Below are 23,451 nucleotides of genomic sequence, written 5' to 3' on the forward strand. Positions count from 1 at the left end.
GGCAGGCGGACTCTCAACCACTGCGCCACCAGGGAAGCCCTCTTTTTTTTTTTTTTTTTTTTTTCAAACTTTTAAAATTTCGACATCTTTTATAAAATATTGGAATGTATTTTTCAGTATAGACTTTTAAATATGAAGTTGTTTTTAAACTGAACTACACAGACTCTACTGAATTTAAAGAAAAGACCTATCTCATGGAGCAATATGAGATCCCCTCCAAATTATTTTGAAGCATTATTTTAAATTTTTAATTTTCTAGTTTTTTTGGTATCATCTGTTTGTGCTGTCACAAAATAAAGGGGAAGAGAGAATCACAGAATTGATAGCACGTTTTTTTAAACCTTATATACTTTGACCATTTCCACAGGGAAAAAAATGCTATTCTCTTGTATAATATCTTATACAAATTGTCTTGACAAAATTTGTGTAAGATATTACCATCTCATTTAATTCACTGTATCATGAAAATAAAAATACTATATGAAAAATTTGAAACAAAATTTAACAAATTAAGGTTGAAAATAACTAATTTTCCATTTACAGAAATTTCAGATTCACCTCTTAAAATGAAAGAGTTATTTTTTAAATACTATTCATTGAAATGATACTAAACAGTAACTCAACTAATAAAACTAATTGCCTTCACTAGTGATTTTATTGGTACTACTTAAATAAGGTTTTTAAGAGAATCTGCTAAATATTAAGGATACTTTGTGATACAGTGCTCATAATAGGACATTGCCTAAAATATACCAAAAAGGATAATTCCTTTGTGTTCTACCATTGAAAACTTACCTTAGAATGTAAGCCAAAACATATAAAGAAACCTACATTAGTCAGGAAATGAAGGGTTAAGAAGTAGATTGGTTTCATATGTAATCCAAGTTATGTAGCTATGTGCTTAATGCTATTAAATCAGTTTTACTGTATGTTTGACCTCTTGATATACTAAGCTTTTGCCTTTCAGAACAGCTGGGTCGGCTAAGAATCCCTTCCCAGTTCTATTCATTGTAGATCAGATGACTCTCGCTTTATCACCCTTGGAGGCCACATGAAGGACAAAGCAGAAAGATCCACACACAAAACTAATGTTTATATGGGCGGGGGGGGGGAGCGGGGGGGGAGGTGGGGCAGAAGGCAGGGGATACACTTGGCCCTGATCTTCCAATGAACGTAACAGAAGAGAGAGACCAATTGAGACTTGAAACCATTGTGTTACTACAACCATTATTTAGTTACATCCTATCCATCTCTTACTCTCTTTCCCTTGAACAGAGAGGCTCCTTTGGCTGCCTTGACTTTTGTAAATGTTTCACTCACTTACTTGTGGTTTATCATTTGGACAGAATGCTACATCGGGGATTTTTCTCCCCTCCCTAAGGCTTCAAGACAAAATGACTTCTGTTGCCTCATATTTGATACATGAACATACACCCTATTCTCTTCATTTTAAGACGCATACCTAAGTTTATTGGCAACAAAGAAAACTGCATTTTTCAGAAACAGCCCTTCCCTCTAAAATGAACTGGAAAATAACTTAGATCATTTTTTGACAGGTATATCAGTGAATAAAGTGAGAAGTCTTTAATTGTTTTGTAAAGCTAAATATCTTTATATTAAAATATCCCTGTAATCCTGAATATAGCTGAGAGAAATGATTTGGAATTGCCTATTTCTGATCTTAATTCATCACTGGACATTTTTGTTATTTTGGTAATCCCTCAAAGTTCAAAGTGGACTGTTCTTAAACTGGTTTCTAATAGATATGAGATACTTGACTTATGAGATAATTGCTACAAATCTCCATTAAAGCTGCAGTGTAACTCCATATGACTAGATTAAATCATCTGGAAATGTATTTTTATTTAGAATTCACCTATAAGATACCTTGAATATGGGTGTATTCTATTTTACTAATGTTTAAATAATACTTTCATTTTAAAATAATGTTTCTCTATTCCAACTATGTAGAAGTTGTCAGAACTTCCTCATCATTGAATTAAATATCAACATCCTGTATTAAATGCAAGTTTTCTATTACAAAAAATAAAAAATAAGACTACACCAGCCAGCCAAGATGCTGACATTTGGGCACAGTGATTACAGATGGTGACCATGGACAGCGATGTTCCTGCTGATTCGGCAGCGATTCAAGGTTGCTTTTCTGTGCTGATCTGCCCTCTGAGTCTTTATGCACATTTGCTTTGAGAAGGAAATACTTCTTGACTTTTTGCTCTGTCTAAACCCACTTCCTTTATCAGACTTAAAAACATATACCTTGTTGCATCAGCCTGTAGGTGTCTGTGTCTAGAACCAAATTTTCTTTGTGTATATGTGTTTGGCTTGCATTGTTTTAAAATATACCACCACTTAGTTATTATGCTTTAATGGCTTATTAAAGAAATATATTCATTAAAAACATAGGTTGATGGGGAAATGGTTATTTTTATTACAGAGACTAAAGAAAACATATCTTTACATGAGAATCTACAACATGGCTACAATAAATTATTTTTACCAACTGAATACTATAGTCAAGATGGGCTTCTTCTAATATAGAGTGATATAGTATTAACAGGGCTAAGTTAACATGAAGCATGATATGGATCACTGCATATTGGCATTGGTAACCTTGAATCATGTCATAACCAAGAAGAACAGAAGGATGAACCCAGTATAAGGCCACTTAACTTAAACAGCATGATCCTGAAAGTTCAGAACTCATGATCATAAGTAATTAAAAAGACGTCATTCAAACCACTTAGATTTAAATTTAGGAAAATTCATTGTTTAACTGCATTCAGGTATATCAGAGTTCTTGGAAATAAATAACAGTTTAATCTCTGCCTTGCTAAAAAAATTCAAATTTGCACATGTAATGAGGCATGTTCAAACTTTAAATAGTTTAAATTGCCTTCTCATAGTAATATAAAAGATTATCACAAATTTAATCCCTGAGATATAATTTCTAAAGCATTCTAAAATGTAAGGAAAACTAAATCTGAATACCAAAATTAGTGATTTCCTTCAAAAATAAGGTGCTAAATTCTCCCATTAAGCTCACTGTATTTGCAGATTTTTTCAAGACAACAAATTACAGAGTACATTTCCTAAGTAAACACTGAGATTAAGGACATGTTTCTCTTATTTTCCCACTTGAATAATAACTGAATTTAATAAAACTACAATATTTCTTGGCCACTCAGTAGTTAGAAAAATAAAAGCCTCCATTGCTGTGGTCCCCATATACATTTATTTTGTGTAGACAACAATGACTTTTCACCATCTCCTTTCCTCTAATTCCATGATTCTCAAAATGATCATTTCTTTTTATACAAGGCAAAAATTTCACAAAAGCTTGTAGCACTATTAACATTTTCACATTTCTTTGGGGATATAGCTAGTTGACTTTCTTCTGATTTCTTCCATTTTTGGAATCCCACATGATTATAATGTTGAAGTATACCAAGAAGAACAGGAAGTTTAAGCAGGATACAAAACACACCAATACAGAAAATAAGTCCGGTAGTTTCTGAGGAGGATCCAGTGTGACAGTCATCAGTGTCAGAAGGACCATAGTGATTACTGAGATAAGAAACTATAAGGAGGGAAAAAAAATGTTACTGCATAGGATAAAAGATAACATTTACATGTACTGGTAACACTGATTTATAGTTGTAAATGAGCAGAATTGAAGGGGAGAACTGGGGGTTCAATCTCTTCTACTAATGAATCTCAACCTCGGTTGTATGGAAGAGTCATCTGGGGGTTTTAAAAAAAATCTCGATCCTCAGACCACATCCCAGACCAATTAAATCAGAGTTTCTGGGGTAGGCTCTCCAAGTGATTCCCATGTGTAGCCAAAGCCTGAGAACCCCTATCTTATACTTCTTATCACCCAAGCACTGAAAAAAGGTATCTGAAACAGATAATATTGCTAGTCAGGGTTAAATTCATGGCATGCTCCAGGGCCCTACAGGATATAAAATTCTAAGTTAATCTAAGAATTCATCTATGAAAAATTTTTCTACAGCAAATGCAAAATTACATTTCATATTCACTGAACATATTCAGTGAGCCAGTGCTGTAGTAAAGCATGGTGGGGCACATGAAAGAAAATGTCCTCTGGCCTCGAAGAGCTTCCAATTTAGGGGAATGAATGAACTAGTTAAATAAAATCACAAAGTCACAGTTTATTAAATGCCAAGATGAGCAGTAGACATAATTACTGCATTTATTGTAATTGTGCAGCAGTCAGTTTCCTTCTCTAGACCAGTGCACCACTCCATAGAACTTTCTGCAATGATGGAAATGTTCTGTATCTGTGTACTCCAAAAGAGTAGCTGCTAACCACATAACGGCTACTGAGCATTTGAAATATGCCTGCTGTAACTGAGGAGCTGAAATTTTAATTTTACTAAGCTTAAATCCACGTGTGTCTAGTGTCTACCATATTGGACAATATAGCTGTAGACTGTGAGACAAGGACCAGCCAGACAAGGACATGGAAGCTGCTTAAGTAAATGTAGAAAACAAGCAGTGAGAAACAGTAGTGACTTTCATGAAGGAAGTGGGACATAAGTGGAACCCTGAAAGATGCTTTAATGGCTAGATTATGACAGAACTGGTAAGACCTGTAAAGAGAATAATGCAGTGATCATTCCAGACGGAAGAATGGGAAGGATGGAAGCCAAAAAGGCTTACAAACAGGTATAAATAGGCTGCAAATATCCTCCAAAGGGAAAATATGAGTCAATCTTAGGAATGAAAATTTCTGAAGTGAAATCATCAAATCAAAAGTTTCAAACTTAAGAAATATGGGACTGAATGAAATGTCATGATACTATGATCTTGAATCAGTGTCACACTCCAGCCATTACCCCATTTGTCTGCTCCTGTTTAGAAAAAAGTTTCCTAAAAGAGTTAACTATAACTTGCTGTGTCCAATTCTCCCTTTCATTAGTGAACCTGCACCAATTAGGCTTTCACTCCAATCACTCCAATGAAAGATCCATAATGACCTCCACTAAACTAAACCCAGTGGTCAATTCTTATTGCCTTATTTGATCTCTCAGCAGCATTTGAAATAATACATCACTGCCATCTTGAAACCCTTCCTTTTGGCTTCCATGACATCATACTCTCCCGGTTTCCTCCCACCTTACTAGTTAATCTTTCTCAGACAACTTCGCTGGTTCCTTCTCAATCTATAATCACACCTTTGGTGAGCTCATCCAGTGATGTGACTTTAGTCACTGTCTATATACTGAAGACTCAAATTACTGTCTCCAGCCTGGACCTCTCCCCTAAACTCCAGACTCATATATCCAAGTTCTCCTTAAAATCTCCACTTGGATATCTAATAAGCACCTAAAACTAAGTATATATGTATATATAGAGATGTATATAAACTATCCTCAATAAGATTAACAATTGACTTATCAGAAAATATGGATGCCACAAGGCAGTAGGATGGATGATATTCAAATTGCTGAAAGAAATAGCAAAAATACCCTTCAAAACCGAAGGGGAAATTAACAGTCAATACATTTGAAAATACTGAAATCATACAAAGTATGTTCTCTAAATACATTAGAATTAAATTAGAATAGAAAAACATGAAGTAGTCAAGGAAATCCCCAAATATTTGGAAACTGAACAACAAATGCCTAAATAATTCATGAGCCAAAGAAGAAACCAGAAGAAATGGACTATATTTTTAGCTAAATTAAAAAACATATATTTCAAAGTTTATGGAATACTGCTTAAGAATGGCACAGGGGTTATATATGGGTTTGAATTACTATATAAAAATGGAAGAAAGGTCTAAAATCAACCACCTGAACTTGAACTTTAAGAAACTAGATAAAAAAGAGTAAACCAGGGACTTCCCTGGTGGTCCGGTGGTTGAGACTCCGCACTCCCAATGCAGGGGGCCCAGGTTCGATCCCTGCTCAGGGAACTAGATCCCACGTGCCACAACTAAGAGTCCACATGCTGCAACTAAAGATTCTGCATGCCACAACTAAAGATCCCACATACCCCTCACACCACAACAAAGATCCCACGTGCCACAGCTAAGACCCAGCGCAGCCAAATACATAAATAAATATTTTTTAAAAAAAGAGTAAACCAAACCCAAGCATGAAAAAGGGTATATAAAATTAGAACCAAAATCAGTGACATAGAAAACAGAAAAACGAGAGAAAATGAATGACCAAAAGTTGGTTCTGCAAAAATATCAATGAAACATCAAAATTTAGCTAGACTGACCAAGGCCAAGAGAGAAGGTACAAATTTCCCAAGTCAAGAATGAAAAAGGAACATCACTCCTTACCATACATAAAAATAAAAAGGATTATAAGGTAATATTATGAACTGTATGCCAAGAAATTAGATAACATAGATGAAATGGACAAATTCTTAGACACACCACTGAAATTGTGTCAAGAAATACAGAAAGTCTGAATAGACCTATAACAAGAGATTGAACTAATCATTTTTTAATTGAAGTATGGTTGATTTACAATATTGTTAGTTTCAGGTGTACAGCAAAGAGATACAGTTATATATATTTTTTTTCAGATTCTTTTCCATTATAGGTTATTACAAGATCTTGAATATAGCTCCCTGTGCTATACAGTAAATCCTTGTTGCTTATCTATTTTATGTATGGTAGTTTGTATCTGTTAATGCCATACTCCTATTTTATCCCTCCCTCCTGAATTAGTCATCTTTAAGATCCCACGAAGAAAGGTCCAGGAACAGGCAGATGGCTTCGCTGGTAAATTATACCAAATGTTTCTAGAAGAACTAATACCAGTCCTTCATAAACTCTTCCAAAAAGTAGAAAAGGAACACTTCCTAACTCATTCCATGAGGCAAGTATTAAGCCTGATTCCAAAACCATACAAAGACATCACAAAAAAGAAAACTACAGACCAATATCCCCTATGAATATAAGATGCAAAAGTCTTCTACAAAATACTAGCAAACCCGAGCAAGTGGCATATAAGTAAGGTCATATACCATGATCAAGTGGAACTTATCCCAAGAATGCAAGGTTAGTTCAATATACAAAAATCAATCAATGTAATATACCATATTGATAGAATAAAGGAAAAAAACACATAATATCATTAGACACAGGAAAAGCATTTGACAAAATCCAACACCTTTTCATGAAGAAACATTCAAACTAGGAACGGAAGAGAACTCCCTAACCAAATAAAGGCCATCTATAAAAATCCCACAGCTACATCATAGTTAATGTTGAAAGACTGGATGATTTCCCCCTAAAATCTGAAGAAACGAAGATATCCACTCTTGCCAGTTGTATTCAACACTGTACTGGAGCTCTCTAGCCAGGTAATTAGGCAAGGAAAAGAAATAAAAGGCATCCAGTTTTAAAGGGAAGAGATAAAACTATCATGATTTACAGATGACATGGTCTTGTATATAGAAAATCATAAGGAATTCACTAAAAACTTATAGTTCAGAATAAAAAAATCAATTGTATTTTTATGCAGTAGCAATGAACATTATGAAAACAAAATTAAGAAAACAATTCCACTTACAAAAGCATCGTAAAGAATAAAATACTTAGAAATGAATTTAACAAAAGAAGTGCGAGACCTGTACATTGAAAACTACAGAATATTGTTGAAGGAATTAAAGAATAAATAAATTGAAATACATCTTATGTTCATAAGTTTGGAAGATTAAATCTTGCTAAGATGGCAATACTCCACAAATTTAAATACATATTCAAAGCAACCCCTATCAAAATCTCAGCTGGGTTTTCGGAGAAATTGATGAGCTGATTCTAAAAAGAATATGGAAATGCAAGGGACACAGAATAGCTAAAACAATCTTGAAAATGAATAACAAAGAGGACTCAATTTTCAATCTCAAAACTAACTATAAAACCACAGTAATCAAGACAGTGTGGTAGCAGCAGAAGGATAATATAGATCAGTGAAATAGAATTGAGAGTCCAGAAATAAACCCTTACGTTTAGGATCTGTTGATTTTCTACAAGGGTGCAAACACAATTCATTGGTGCTGGAACAACTGAATAAAGTTGGACTCCTACCTCATACCATACACAAAAATTAATTCAAAATGAATCAATGTCCTAAAGAGAATTAAAATTATAAAACTCTTAAAGAAAACATAAGAGTAAATCTTCATGACCTTTGGTTATATATAGATTCTGAGATATGACACCAAAAGCACAAACAACAAAAGAAAAACTAGATATATTAAACTTCATAAAAATGAAAACTTTTGTGCTACAAACAATACCATCAAGAAAGTCAAAGAGCAACCCACAGAATGGGGAACAATATTTGCAATTTAGTAAGAGACCTGTATCAAGAATGTATAGAGAACTCTTACAATTCAAAAAAAAAAAAAAAAAACTCAACTAAAAATGAACAAAGGATGGGAATTCCCTGGTGGCCCAGTGGTTAGGACTCCGTGCTCTCACTGCCAAGGGCCTGGGTTCAATCCCTGGTTGGGGAGCTAAGATGCCACAAGCCGTGCAGTGTGGCCAAAAAAAAAAAATGGGAGAAGGATTTGAATAGGCATTTCTCCAAAGAAATTACAGAAAGATACTCAACATCATTAGTCACTAGGGAAATGCAAAAACCACAATGAGATACCATTTCACACCCACTTCGTATGGCTATAATAATGGAGGGGTATAATAAAAAAAGCCAATAACCAGTGCTGTCAAGGATGTGGAGAAACTGGAATCCTCATATATTGCTGGGGGGAATGTAGAATCATGCAGCACTTTGGAAGACAGGCAGTTTCTCAAAATGTTAAACACAGAATTACCACTCCTAGGTATATACTTGAAGGAAATGAAAACATATGTGCACTGGTAAACTTAATACACAAATCTTCAGGGCAGCATTATTTATAACAGCCAAAAAGTGGAAGCAAGCATCTACTGAAGAAAAGATAAACAAAATGTGGTATATCCATATAATGGAATTGGCAATAAAAAGGAATGAAGTATTGATACGTGCTACCACACAGATGAAAATCGAAAATGTGCTAAGTGAAAGAAGCCAGTCATCAGACATTTTTTATGATTCCATGTTATAGACTGAACTGTGTCCCCACAAAATTCATATGTTGAAGCCCTAAGCCCCAATGTGACTGCATTTAGAGATGAGATTAAATTAAGGTTAAATGAAGTCCTAAGGCTGGGGCCCTAATCTGATAGGACTGATGTCCTTATAAGAAGAGAAAAAGACACCAAAGAATTCTCTCTCTCTCCACACACACACACACACACACACACACACACAGAGAAGAGGCCACATGAGGAGACAGCAAGGTCACCTACAAATCAGGAAGAGAGGCCTCACCAGAAACCAATGCTGATGTCACCTTGACCTTGGACTTCTAGCCTCCAGAATTGTGAGAAAATAAATTTCTGTTGTTTAAGCTACCTGATGTGGTATTTTGCTATATCAGCCCTAAGGGACTAATACATTCCATTTATATGAAATGTCCAAATAGGCAAATCTATCGAGACTGAAAGTAATTGGGTGGCTGTCCAAGGCTGAGGTTAGGGGTGAGGGTGGAATGGGGAATGACTGCTAAAGGGCACAGGGTTTCTTTTTGGGGTGATGGAAAATAATCTAAAACTAGGTTAGGGCGATGGTTGTAAAACTCTGTGTACATACTTAAAACACTGAGTTGCATGCTTTAAATGGGTGGATTTTATGGGAATTATATCTCAAAAATGCTATAGGGCTTCCCTGGTGGCGCAGTGGTTGAGAGTCTGCCTGCCGATGCAGGGGACACAGGTTTGTGCCCCGGTCCGGAAATATCCCACATGCCGCGGAGTGGCTGGGCCCGTGAGCCATGGCCGCTGAGCCTGAGCATCCAGAGCCTGTGCTCCGCAAAGGGAGAAGCCACAACAGTGAGAGGCCCGTGTACCGCAAAAAGAAAAAAAAAAAAGCTATAAAAGAAAAAAGATATTATAATAACTTTTTTTAAATAGTACCTTAAAAACTAAACAACTTACCAAATGTTGTATAATTCTGGGAAGAAATGTAAAACATGGAAAATATTTCCTAACAGAAATGGAAAAGGATTTCAACTGCAGTTCTTCTTCAGAAGTCTTTTCAAATATTGAAAAGGAGGTTGCACAAGCTATGAAAAATGCCATCACTGTCACAACTGAGGGCATTAGGAGTTCATCCTTCAATAGAAGAGGCAGCATACTATATGGGAAAACAGAAAAAACATTAAAAAGAGAGTTGTCAATTCAAACCATAATCACTTTGTAAAAAAGTTTTAAATGAGTTTATTTTAAGTACTATACTGAAAATATTACACTGGAAATTGGTTTGACTCACCTAAATGTTGACACAAGTAAAAACCAAGTAGACATAAAAGGAACTTCCCTTAAAACTAAGCAGACTGGTCTAAAATGACAAAGAAAAATATGTTAACTTAGAGAATATAATTTCAATGCTTACATTGAAAAATGTAAAAATATGAATACATTTTACCTGTCTGATTTTTGAGGTAGTTAAAAACACACACACACACACACACACACAAAATACTCCATAGGAAATATTGATTCATTTTTTTATAACTATCAATCCAAACTAAATGAATCTAGACACAGAGAAGGTGTCAACTCCTCAAAATAACTGGAAAACTGCTTTTCCAGTATCCATTAATGAAACATTTTTTCCCTATCATACAAACAGTAGCTTGAAGAAAGGATCAAACAGAACTGAACATTCAGAGAAAAAGAGCTTTTTCACATATTTCATGCTACTTGATAAACATGAATATCCTACTTGGTACAGTGGTTTTCAAACTTCTTTTTTATGATCTTCCATATGACATAATGCTAAGTTAAAAACTAAAAGACAGGATCATCATCTGCCACTGCAGAGAGGATAACAGGCAAGGAAGAATTATAAAGGGTTGATGATGGTAGAATTTTAAAAAAGGACAAAATGAGTAGGAAGAGGCTACAGGAAAAGAGCAATAGTATAGGAAGAGGAAGCGTAACACCAGTAGATGGAACCATTGGCTTTATCAGAAAGCTGTGTAGGGTCATAGGTCCAAGCTCTGTGACCTCCTTAGCACCACCCCTGGTTGCATTACCTTCTGGATTCAACTGTGGCAATGCTCCAAAAGAAGGGTCTAGTCAGAAGCCTTAAGTCCTACCTAGTCCCATCCCTGCCACTTACTAACTGTTTGACTTTGAACAAATGATTAATTTAACCTTCTTCTTATGTGTAAATGGAAATAATAACAATACCTTGGATTGTTAAGTAATTGAAAGAACTCTTCTGCAAGTATTATCTAGTGTTTATTTTTTAGTAAAACAAAAATAAAATAACTTTTTACTAATGGTGGTAGTTGTTGAATAATTATTTTTGTTGTTATTATTATTGGTCTCCTTATTTTAAAAAGTTTAAGTATTCTCCTTTCTTAGAAGGATGACTCTTCCTCATGTCAGCTAGAATATGAGATGGGAGGCCTGGGTTTATAACTGATTGAAAACTACTGCACTAAAAGAAAATACTAGAGGACTTTCAATTTCGTTGCTTTATGCTTTTATAATTGGAATGTATTTTTGTTAATTACACGCACGCAGTAGGTGTTCAATAAACACTATTTTCTCTTTCTAGGTCTTAATTCTTTCCCACTTACTCATTCAGTATTCATTTACTGAACATAAGCATTTATTGAAAATGTAGTATGTGAAAGCACTGCTCTGAAAGGAATGCAGTGATGAATGTAACTCAGCCCTTAAATTCTAGGTACTTAATATTTATAATCAAGCTGCAAAATCGCCTACAACCTCAACCTCTTCTCTGAACCCTTCCTTTCACTACCTTGTTCAAAACAAATCCTGCTTCTCTCCCGCTAAGGAAAATGCTGCCCCTCTGCCCTGTCAATTGTGCCTGTTTTGTTATTGTTGTTGTTTCCACAGCCTTCAAACAATTTAAAGGCCCTGAGAAGGGAGATAACCTCTTTGCTCTTCATCACTACTTCCACACTACTCTCCCTCTCCCCACCTTAACAATTTCCAGCTTTGAATCTCTTGTCATCTGGCTGTATATCCTCTATTATTCCTCATGTTTGTTATCATCCACGAGCCTCAAGGATCACTTCACTCATTACTCAATAATTTCAACTTCTTACACACTGTCACTGTCTACAACCCTACTCATCTCAATTCGTGGCAATTTTAACATACACATAGATGATCTTCCAACACCCAGACCTCTCATTTGCTGGAACTCTTCTCTTCTAGTGATCTCATCTTCAGTCCTACACTTAGGGTCATATGCTAGACTGTAAGCCCTCCATAATCACAACTCATCAGTTGCATTCTGACTACTATTTCCTACCTTTTCAGTACTACAACAATCTCCACCAAGACCTTCGATCCATTGTTCCTAGCACATTTTCACTTTGCCTCACTATTTTAATGGCCTTTTCCCTTCTTACCCAGGTTAAATTCTAAGATCAATCATAATCACTCCCATGTATTCAATCTCAAATCCCAAGCAAGTGAGTTATCCTCACTAGACAAAACCATAAACCTGGAAATACCCAACTCTCCACCTGCACTTACTCTGGCCTTACTGAGCAACTGCTCTGGAGGAAAACATTTACCCACACTAACTATTCTCACTTTAAATACATGATCATGATATTCAAGTGTCCAGCAATTAGTATATATTTCCCTAGTTCATACTCTGTGTCTCCTTAGAAAGATAATTCCACCTTCTCCTCTCTTCTATATTCCCAACAGCTCTAACCCACTCTTCCCTAATGACTTTGCCTTCCATTTCAGTAAGAAAACTAAAGCAATTAAAAGAGAACTTTCACAGATGTCACCATCACATCTACTCTCTTCCCAGCATCTGTACTGACACAGTGTGTTCCCTCTTTTTATTAAGATGAATGATTCATGCATCTGTCCACAGCCAATCCTTCCATTTGTGCTCTAGATCCTACTCCACCTCTGTCTCTGAAGGACACTGCTCCAGCAACTCTTACCTGTCCTGTATCATCAATGTTCCCTCTTACTGACCATTCCCATGCCATTATCTCTCCTATCTTAAAACAAATAACAAGCCTCTTTTGACCCCACTTTCTCTACCAGTTATTGCTTAATTCTTCTGCTCTCCTTTTTGGCAAAACTCATCTAAAGAACTGCCTACCTATCTCACACCATATACAAAAATGAACTCAAAATGGACCAAAGACCTAAATATAAGAGCTAAATCCATAAGTTCTTATAAGAAATATGAGGGTAAATATTACCTTGGATTTGGCAATGGTTTGTTAGATACAACATCAAAAGCACAAGCAACAAAAGAAAGAATAGATAAATTGGATTTCATCAAATTAAAAATTCTGCACATCGAAGAACACTATGAAGAAAATCCAAAGAATGGAAGAAAGTATTTGTTAATCATATATCTGATAAAGGTTTAATATCCAGAATATATAAAGAACTTCTAAAACTCAACAAGAAAGAGAAACAACCACTTAAAAATTGGACAAAGGATTTAAGTAGTAGGCATTTCTCTGAAGAAGATATACATATTGCCAACAAGGACATAAAAAGATGCTCAACATCATTAGTCTTTAGAGAAATGCAAATGAGAACCAGAATGAGATACCACTTCATACCTACTAGGATGGCAAAAACAATAACAGACAATAACAAATGCTGACAAGGATGTAGAGAAATTGGAACAGTTATAATTACTGGTGGCAATGTAAAATGGTATAGCTACTGTGGAAATTAGTTTGTTGGTTCCACAGTAAGTTTACAGAATTATTATATGACCCAGAAATTCCACTCCTGGAGACCCAAGAGAACTGAAAACAAGTGTTCAAACAAAAACTTATACATGAATGTTCACAGTGGCAGTATTCCCAATAGCCAAAAGGTGAAAACAACTCAAAATGTCCATCAACTGATGCATGGACAAACAAAATGTAGTATATCCATATGATGCAATATTATTCAGGCATAAAAATGAAGTACCGATACATGGTACAACATGGATGAACTTTGAAAATATTATGCTAAGTGAAACAGGTCAGAAACAAAAGGCCACATATTTTATGATTCCATTTATATGAAATATCCAAAACAGGCAAATCCACAGAGACAAAGTAGACTAGTGGTTACAAGGATTAGGGGAAGGGGAGAGTGAGGTATGACTGCTTACTGGGTATGGGGTTTCCTTCTAGGGTGATGAAAATATTCTGTAAGTCGACAGTGGTGGTGGTTATACAACATTGTGAATGTACTAGTAGTGTATTTCACCATTATATATATATATATAATATATACTTAAATATATATATATTTTTAAAAAGAAGAAAATATTCTGTAAGTCGACAGTGGTGGTGGTTATACAACATTGTGAATGTACTAGTAGTGTATTTCACCGTTTTATATATATATATATAATATATACTTAAATATATATATATTTTTAAAAAGAATCATCTATACTTATCTTCAATTCTTCTCTTCTCATTATGTCTTAAACCCAACCCAATCAGGCTCTTCCTTGCATCACTCTACCAACACTAGCCTTTTCTAAGTGACTTAGAAAAGTCATTTTTCATTAGTGACTTCCATTTCACTATGGCAAATAGTCTATTCTTAACCCTCATCTTATTTGACCTATTAACAGCATCTGATACAACTGATCACATCATGTCCTTTTTTCCCCAGTTTTATTGAGATGTAACTGACGTATAACATTGCACAATGTGAACAAAGTGTACAATGTGATGATATAGGTATATATTGCAAAATGATTACCACAGTAAGGTTCATTAACACATCCATCAACTTAAAGTTACCTTTTATGTGTGTGTGTGCCCTTGTGTGTGTCTGTGGTGACAACTTTTAAGATCTACTCTCCTGGCAACTTTCAAGTATACAATACAGTAAGTCCCCTACATACGAACAAGTTCCATAGTGAGAGCACGTTTGTAGTCCGATTTGTTTGTAAGTCCAACAAAGTTAGCCTAGGTACCCAACTAACACAATCGGCTATATAGTACTGTACTGTAATAGGTTTATAATACTTTTCACAAAATAATACATTAAAAAAGCAAACGCAAAAAATAAAGAAAACATTTTTAATCTTATAGTACAGTACCTTGAAAAGTACAGTAGTACAGTACAACAGCCTGCATACAGGGGCTGGCATCGAGTGAAGAGGCAAGAAGAGTTACTGGCTGGAGGAGGGAGGGGAGGTGGGAGATGGTAGAGCTGAAGGATCGTCAGCAATAGGAGACAGAGGGCAAGCTGCCATGAAAAGTACAGTAGTACAGTACAACAGCCTGCATACAGGGGCTGGCATCGAGTGAAGAGGCAAGAAGAGTTACTGGCTGGAGGAGGGAGAGGAGGTGGGAGATGGTAGAGCTGAAGGATCGTCAGCAATAGGAGACAGAGGGCAAGCTGCCATTTCACTCACACGTGACGCTGAAGGAACGCACATTCGCATCCTTGAAAGTTCGCAACTTGAAGGTTCGTATGTAGGGGACTTGTTAACTTTTGCTAACTACAGCCAGCTACAATGTATGCTGTACGTTAGATCCCCAGAACTTATTCATCTCATAACTGTAAGTTTGTACTCTTTAACCACCTTCACCCATTTCCCCCCCACCCCAACTCAGGCAACCACCAACTTACTCTGTTTCTGAGTTTAGTTTCGATGCTTCTATGTCTTAACATTCCTCATTTAAGTGAGCTCATACAGTATTTGTCTTTCTCTGTCTGACTTACTTCATTTAGCATAATGCCCTCAAGGTTCATCCACGTTGTTGCAAGTGTCCTTCCATTTTTTTTCTTTGGCCGCGCCACGGCATGGCAGTAGGATCTTGGTTCCCCAACCAGGGATCGAAACTGTGCCCCCTGCAGTGGAAACGTGGAGTCTTAACCACTGGAGGAAGGAAGTCCCCAGGATTTCCTTCCTTTTCTATGGCTGAATAATATTCCTCTGTGTGTGCTGGAGAGGGGGAGTAATACGCCACATTCTGTATTTATTCATCCGTTGATAGGCACTTCCATGTTTCCATGTCTCGGCTGTTGCAAGTAATGCTGCGAAGAACTCGGGGGTAAAGATGCCTCTTCAAGACAGTAATTTCATTTACTTCAGAAATATTGCTGGGTCATATGGTAGTTCTATTTTTAATTTTCTGAAAAACCTCCATACTGTTTTCCATAGTGACTGCACCAATTTACATTCCCACCAGTAGTGCACAGGGTTCTCTCTTTTCTCCACATCCTCATCAGCATTTGTTATCTCTTGTCTTTTTTTTCTTTTTATAAATTTACTGATTGATTGATTTTTGGCTGCGTTGGGTCTTTGTTGCTGTGTGCGGGCTTTCTCTAGTTGCGGCGAGCGGGGGCTACTCTTCATTGCGGTGTGAGGGCTTCTCGTTGCGGTGGCTTCTCTTGTTGTGGAGCACGGGCTCCAGGCACGCAGGCTTCAGTAGCTGTGGCACTTGGGCTCAGCAGTTGTGGCTTGCAGGCTCTAGAGCGCAGGATCAGTAGTTGTGGCGCACGGGCTTAGTTGCTCCGTGGCATGTGGGATCTTCCCAGACCAATGCTTGAACCCATGTCCTCTGCATTGGCAGGCGGATTCTTAACCACTGCACCACCAGGGAAGTCCCTCTTGTCTTTTTGATAAGAGCCATTCTAACAGGTGTGAGGTGATATCTCACTGTGGTTTTGATTTGCATTTCCCCGATGATTAGTGATGTTGAGCACCTTCTCATGTACCTGTTGGCCATCTGTATGTCTTCTTTAGAAAAGTATCTATTCAGGTCCTTTGGATTATTTGTTTTTTCTACTACTGAGTTGTATAAGTTCATTATATATTTTGGATAATTAACCCTTTATCAGACACATGATTTACAAATAGTTTCTGCCATTCCACAGGTTGCCTTTTCATCTTGATATTTCTTTTGCTGTGCCGAAACTTTTTAGTGTGATGCTGTCCCAATTATTTATTTTTGCTTTTGTTCCTTCTGCTTTTGGTGTCATATCCAAAAAATCATTGCCAAGAACAATGTCAAGGAGCTTCTCCCTTATGTTTTCTGCTACAAGTTTTACAGTTGCAGGCCTTACATTTAAGTCTAAGCCATTTCAAGTTAATTTTTGTGAGTGGTGTAAGACAGGGGACCTTGTATCCTTAAAATTCCTTCTTCACTCAGCTTCCAGGACACCAATTCTTGTCGTTTGCATCCTATGTAGTTGGCCATTCCCATTTGCCTCTTCTCTCAGACCTCTTAATATAGTGTGGCCCAGAATTCAGTCTCTGGTATTCTTCTCTGTCTATACTCACTTCCTTGGTTATCTCATCCAGTCTCATGACTTTAAATGTCATCTCTACTGAGAAATTACTAAATTTATGTCTCTGGCTCAGTTTCTCTCTGGACTCCACTCATATATCCAACCCCGACTTGTATTTAAATACTAACGTCACACCTCCACTTGATGTCCAAAGACATGTCCAACAGTGAACTTGGGGACCTCCCACCTTGTTCACATCTAGTGTAATCCTGCTCCACTTGCAATCTTCCCCATTTCAGTCAATGGCCACTCCATCTCTCCCGTTCCAGGCCAAAAACCATGAACACACCTTTGATTTTTTTCTCTTTCTCTCACATTCTCTCACATGCTACATCCAAATCATCGGGAAGCCTTCAGGCTCTACTGACCACGGCCACTCCATCCCTCCCGTTCCAGGCCAAAAACCATGAACACACCTTTGATTTTTCTCTTTCTCTCACATTCTCTCACATGCTACATCCAAATCATCGGGAAGCCTTCAGGCTCTACTGACCACTTCCCACCTCTTCCACTATTATGATCGTGGTCCCAATCACCACCATCTCTCAACCTGGATAATGGTGATTGCCTTCTAAATTGTCTCTGTGTTTTCTACCCTTGCTCTGTACAATCTGTTCTTGACCTGCCACCAGAATGATCATTTTATTTTTTAACAGCTTTATTGAGGTATAACTGATATACAATTAACTGTACATATTTAACATGTATAATTTGATAAGCAAAGTGATCCTTTTAAAACATCAAGCCAGGGGACTTCCCTGGTGGCACAGTGGTTCAGAATCCGCCTGCCAATGCAGGGGACATGGGTTTCGATCCCTGGTCCAGGAAGATCCCACATGCTGCGGAGCTACTAAGCCCACGCGCCACAACTACTGAGCCCGCGTGACACAACTACTGAAGCCCACGCACCCTGGAGCCTGTGCTCTGCAACAAAGAGAAGCCACCGCAATGAGAAGCCCATGCACCGCAACAAAGAGTAGCCCCCGCTCGCTGCAACTAGAGAGAAAGCCCGTGTGCAGCAAACAAAGACCCAACGCAGCCAAAAATAAAAAATAAAAAAATAAACAAAACAAAACAAAAAAACCACATCAAGTCAGATGATGCGTTTTCCTCAAAATCCTTCCATGGCTCCCCGTTTCCTTCAGAATAAAAGCCAAAGTTCCCAATATGGCCTACAAGACCCTATATAATTTACATGCCTGTTACCTCTTTAACTTCACCTCCTATTACTTACTACATTGACCACTGCACTCTGGCCACACTGGCTATTCTGTTGTTCCCAAAACACATCAGGCATACTCCCATCTTAGGGCCTTGGCACTGTCTGACTAGAATGTTATTCTCCCAGATATCCACTTGGCAAACCCTCACCTCCTCCAGTCCACTCAAGTATCTCCTCGACAAGGCCTACCTTGACATCCTTGTTTAAAACTGCAACCTGCACGTACTCCTGTACCCCCAGCTCCAGTACACCCAACTTCCCTTATCCTCTTTTATGTATCCTTTGTGACTTTTATTACCTAACACATTATTTAATTTCTTATTTTTATTTAATTATTAGTGTCTGTCCTTGAGAATGAAAGCTAAGAAAGTAGGGATTTTTGTCTGTTTTGTTCACAGATATATCCCAGGTGCACAGAACCGTATCTGGCAAATAGCAGGCCCTCAATAAATATTTATTGGGTGAAATATTTGTTTAATGATAGCTTAGCTGGAACCAGGTCAAGAGGAACTTTAAAATATTTGATCAAAATTATATTAAAGTCATGCACTGTTATGAATAATCTAGGTACAATTGTAGAGTATGAACTTCCAGAAATTCAGGGCCCAAGAGCTAATCTGAATGGTCAGATTATAGGTCACTCACTGATCGAGCTCCTTTCTCTGGAGTAGGAATCCTGGGGAAGATTATACATGTTTGAAAGCAATACCTCTCCATAGTTCCATCCCCTGGCACTAGGGATTTGCGTAGGGTCAGCCTAGCCTCACATAAGAGTGGTCAGATCTAACTCAAGTTCAGACTTCAGGGGATGAAATTAAGCTGCCCTCCCAGTCTGCAATGGTACGAGACTATTTTTTTCGGAGGAAAGAAGGCTTCCCCATAGGCCAGCCCCACCTACTATAAAGCTCTGCACTAAGGTTTTAGTTCAAAGCTCCACCTAATAAAAGCAATACACCCTTCCATTTGTCATCAGTCATTTCATACATGCATCTTCCACAGGAACCCAGCAAACACAGGGTGAGGGGTGCGGCAGGCATGGGTGGAATTGATCTTGGGCAGGATTCAAGTATTACAATGTGTTCTGGGCAAATACTATTTTAATATTGGGATAATATACCCCCAACTGCCACTCAATTTCTATGAAGAACAGGAAAAAATTTTAATGCTCCTAAAAAAAAGGAGTCTGGTTAGGGACTGCCAATAGAGTCTAAACAAAGGTTCTGACAGAAGAACTAAAAAGGAGGCAACATATAAAAGCCTCTAAAGAGGTTGATGGAGAGAACAGGCTATTGAATAGATGTGGAAATGAAGGAAATGAAAAAGGCAAAGAAGACAAACAGGCTCCAACCTAAGTAGAGCCTCTTTGGAAGACAGTTTTTATTAGCATATAGAAAATATAAATGAAAAAAATAGGAAGAAATAAGATGTCAGAAATTATTCTATAAAATTTTATCAGTTTAAAATATATCATAAAGAAGTAAAATTGTAAGAGATCATCATTCTGGAAAAAATATGATTTTATGAAATAATTTTATGCAATTATGTAACATTTGCATAGTTTTGATTTGCACTTAGGTGATTAAATGTAAGTAATAAATTTATTTATATATTATAAACACATCATAATAAATAAATAAAACATACTTGAAACATTTTTACTTACAATGATACCAAAAGAATGGACTTTTCATGTACTTGGAAAGAAAACAGAAAGAATGACAGTGCACAGCTAACCTTAAGGAAAAAGGGGACAAAATCAGATATAACAACTTACAAAATATAATATTAATTTAATTATGAATCTGACTAAAAGTCATTTCAAGTAAAATTTTAAAGTTTAATATAGCTTGTAGCTAGAAGGAAAATATATACACAACTCTAATGTGCATAATATTTTATTCAAATTTAATAATCAAAATATTTTGAAAAATAATTACTATAAAGTTTACCTAACCATCTACAACAAGTTCATTGAGTCTCAGTTATTAATAACAAAACTACTAAATAATCCAGACACAACAATCATACCTTCATCCTCCCTTGGAATCTCTGACAATTTAAATTAAAAATCATGAAGGACAAGAAAGTCAAAATCTAAAACTGGCAAAGTAAATCCATTTTAGTGTTTTTAAAACATGCACTTCAATAAAATATACTCAATGTTCTATAATCATTTGCTATTTGGGATTTTTAATTAATAATTACTTAGATCTATTTTCAGGAGTTTATATTCTGCATATTAGACATTTATCTATATACATCCAATCTAGTTGCTCAAGCAAAAAACCTAGATCACTATCTTGTACATGCTATACATCCAATCCAACAGCAAATCCTATCTACACCATCTCCCAAATACAATATCCACTGACTTCTCTTCACTCCCCTCTGCTGATGGTGGCAGAGGAGTGGTCTAAGCCATGCCCATCTTTCTGCTGGACCACTGCAATAACCTTCCAATTGGTAATACTCCTGCCCCCGACAATCCATTCTCCATTTAGCCACCATATCAGATCATGTAATTTCCCTGTTTAAAATCCTCTAATAGCTTCCCATTACACTTAGAATATAATCCAAACTCCTACATAATCTGGGTCCCGCCTTTCTCTTCCAGTCTTTCTTACTGTCTCCCTCACTCATTCCACACCAGCCACTTCATATTTGTCCCTTTAATGCTTCGAACATGCCAAATGTGTTCCTGCCTTGAGAAAAAACTTGCTTTTGTCAAGTCAGAGCCCAGATCTTCTTGTAATTGGTTCTTTCTGATCAATCAATCATTCAGTTCCAGGATGAAATGTCACTTCCCTAGAGAGGACTTCCCTTACTCAATCTGAAGTAGTACCCCCCTAACCAAACCCCACCAGCCCTCTTTTCACATAATACTGTTTTCTTCATAGTCCTCATCACTCCCAGATATTTTCCTGTTAACTGATTTATTTTGTTTATTGTTCTTCTCCTGCCACTAGCATGAATGTCCCCCAATTAAGAGAGCAGGGATATTAGCTGTCATTCATTTATATGCTAATTCCTAGAAGAGGACCTGACACATTAGAGGGCACTTAATAAATACTACTTGAAAAGATATAGATAAAAGTAACTTTGCTGCTATAGCTATATTAGTATTCATACTATCAATTATCTTAATTATAGACCTATATTAAGAAATAATTCTATCTAAATTGAAAGGAAAAAACACTTTAAAATAATTATAATGGGAAATGTTTTAAAGCTCTCAGAAGTATTCAATAAGAATTTAAAACATTATCAACAAAAATAAGTCATTAATATGTCTTTTTTATTTTTTAAACACAATGTCTGGTATTAAAACGCAACAAACAAAATAAAATTAGGAAATTAAGAGAAAGAAAATGCTTTTTCTGCTTTATAATCCTAAAAGTAATCATCTCTAACACTGCTAGTTACTGAAACTCTGAAATTCCATTCCATCATCTTTGAAATATACCTTTATTTAGCATGATAAATAACCATTTTACATAAGCTTGCAAATATTTCAAGTTACGGCTACTGAAGACATCAGAATATTACTAACCACATCCCTCCTAGTATAAACATTCTATAGAATATTAACTATAGATGACTTATTATGCTCAGAGTTCATTCACAGAATGAAACAACAGACATCATCAATAAAAAGGTAACTTTAAAAAAGAGGAACATGAATCTTTTGCACTGTGGAACTGATAAGCACTTTTGAAATATTTGACTGACATGCTCTGTTCTGGCTTGTTTTTAGAATGCAATATAAATAAGTGGCAGTCCCAGAATTGAAATCCCGATTTCTAAAATGTTGTCCCTTTAGGGAATTTCCTGGCAGTCCAGTGGTTAGGACTCTGTACTTTCATTGCCAAGGGCCTGGGTTCAATCCCTAGTGAGGGAACTAAGATCTCGCAAGCTGCGTGGCACGGCCAAAAATTTTTTTAAAATAATAAAAAATAAAAGGTTGTCCCTTTATAAGTCCACTAAGACTTGACTGTTTCCATAAACTAACTCTTCTTGATATTTTAAAAGGATATTCTTTAAATGTCATTTTATAGACCAAGGTACACAGGAACAAATTCTAAATACCACAGAAATACAACCAGGAGGAATCTGTAAACCCACGCAGAGAAACTCTAAAATATAAAATATATACCCAATCCATGTTCCAACTGATACAAGTCATGTTCCTAAAACAGAGATCTGTTCCCTCTCCTTCTCCAAAATCTTTTTTGCTCCTCTTGCACACAACTCAGACTCCAAATTTTTCAGCCCCGCATTCAAGCTCTTACATAATTCGATTCTTTCTGACTCTTCTCTCTCACTATATCCTCTCCTAACCTCAACACACACATACCCACATAAAAGTTACACAAATTTCATTGGTTAATAGCTGTTCCCACATCATTCCCTATCCTTTCCCACAACTGTACCTTCAAGCTCTTCCTCCTGTCTCGAACTCTCCTGTTATATAACCACCTATTCCAAATCTTGCCCAGCTTTCAAAATTTGGCTCTGATCCCACTTGCTTTAAGAAATAGTCTAAAATCTGCCCTCAAAGTAATATCTCCTTTTCCCACACTATCACAGCACTCCATTGTACCTGACAGAACTCAATACCGTCTGCTTTATAGCATAATAATTTAAACATGTCTATCATCACTGTTTTCTTCTTCGTATTCCCTCACTGACCACCACAAAGAAATTAAACAGTTGTTGAATTAAACTGAAAGATTCTGATTGCTCAGCCTAGTGCAAAACAGCACCTAAGTATGCCAGACACTCAGTAAGTGTTTGCCAAATAAATGAATGCCTTATGTCTCAATCCAATAAA

At 36.5% G+C, this 23,451-nt stretch overlaps 1 protein-coding gene across 1 annotated transcript in view; it reads right to left on the bottom strand.

The window, feature by feature from the left end:
- Positions 1-1,923: 1,923 nt before the first annotated feature.
- The window catches only part of ALG6 (ALG6 alpha-1,3-glucosyltransferase), a 61,081-nt gene continuing 39,553 nt past the window's right edge, over positions 1,924-23,451 (bottom strand). The window contains exons 13-16 of the mRNA XM_055084566.1: positions 20,284-20,354; positions 10,383-10,451; positions 10,049-10,247; positions 1,924-3,598 (exon numbers count right to left, since the gene is read on the bottom strand). Coding sequence (XP_054940541.1) covers positions 3,401-3,598; positions 10,049-10,247; positions 10,383-10,451; positions 20,284-20,354 — 537 coding nt within the window. The 3' untranslated portion in view covers positions 1,924-3,400. The remainder of the gene's footprint in view (positions 3,599-10,048; positions 10,248-10,382; positions 10,452-20,283; positions 20,355-23,451) is intronic.

Source organism: Physeter macrocephalus, chromosome 4 (assembly GCF_002837175.3).
Source record: "Physeter macrocephalus isolate SW-GA chromosome 4, ASM283717v5, whole genome shotgun sequence".
Classification (NCBI taxonomy): domain Eukaryota; kingdom Metazoa; phylum Chordata; class Mammalia; order Artiodactyla; family Physeteridae; genus Physeter; species Physeter macrocephalus.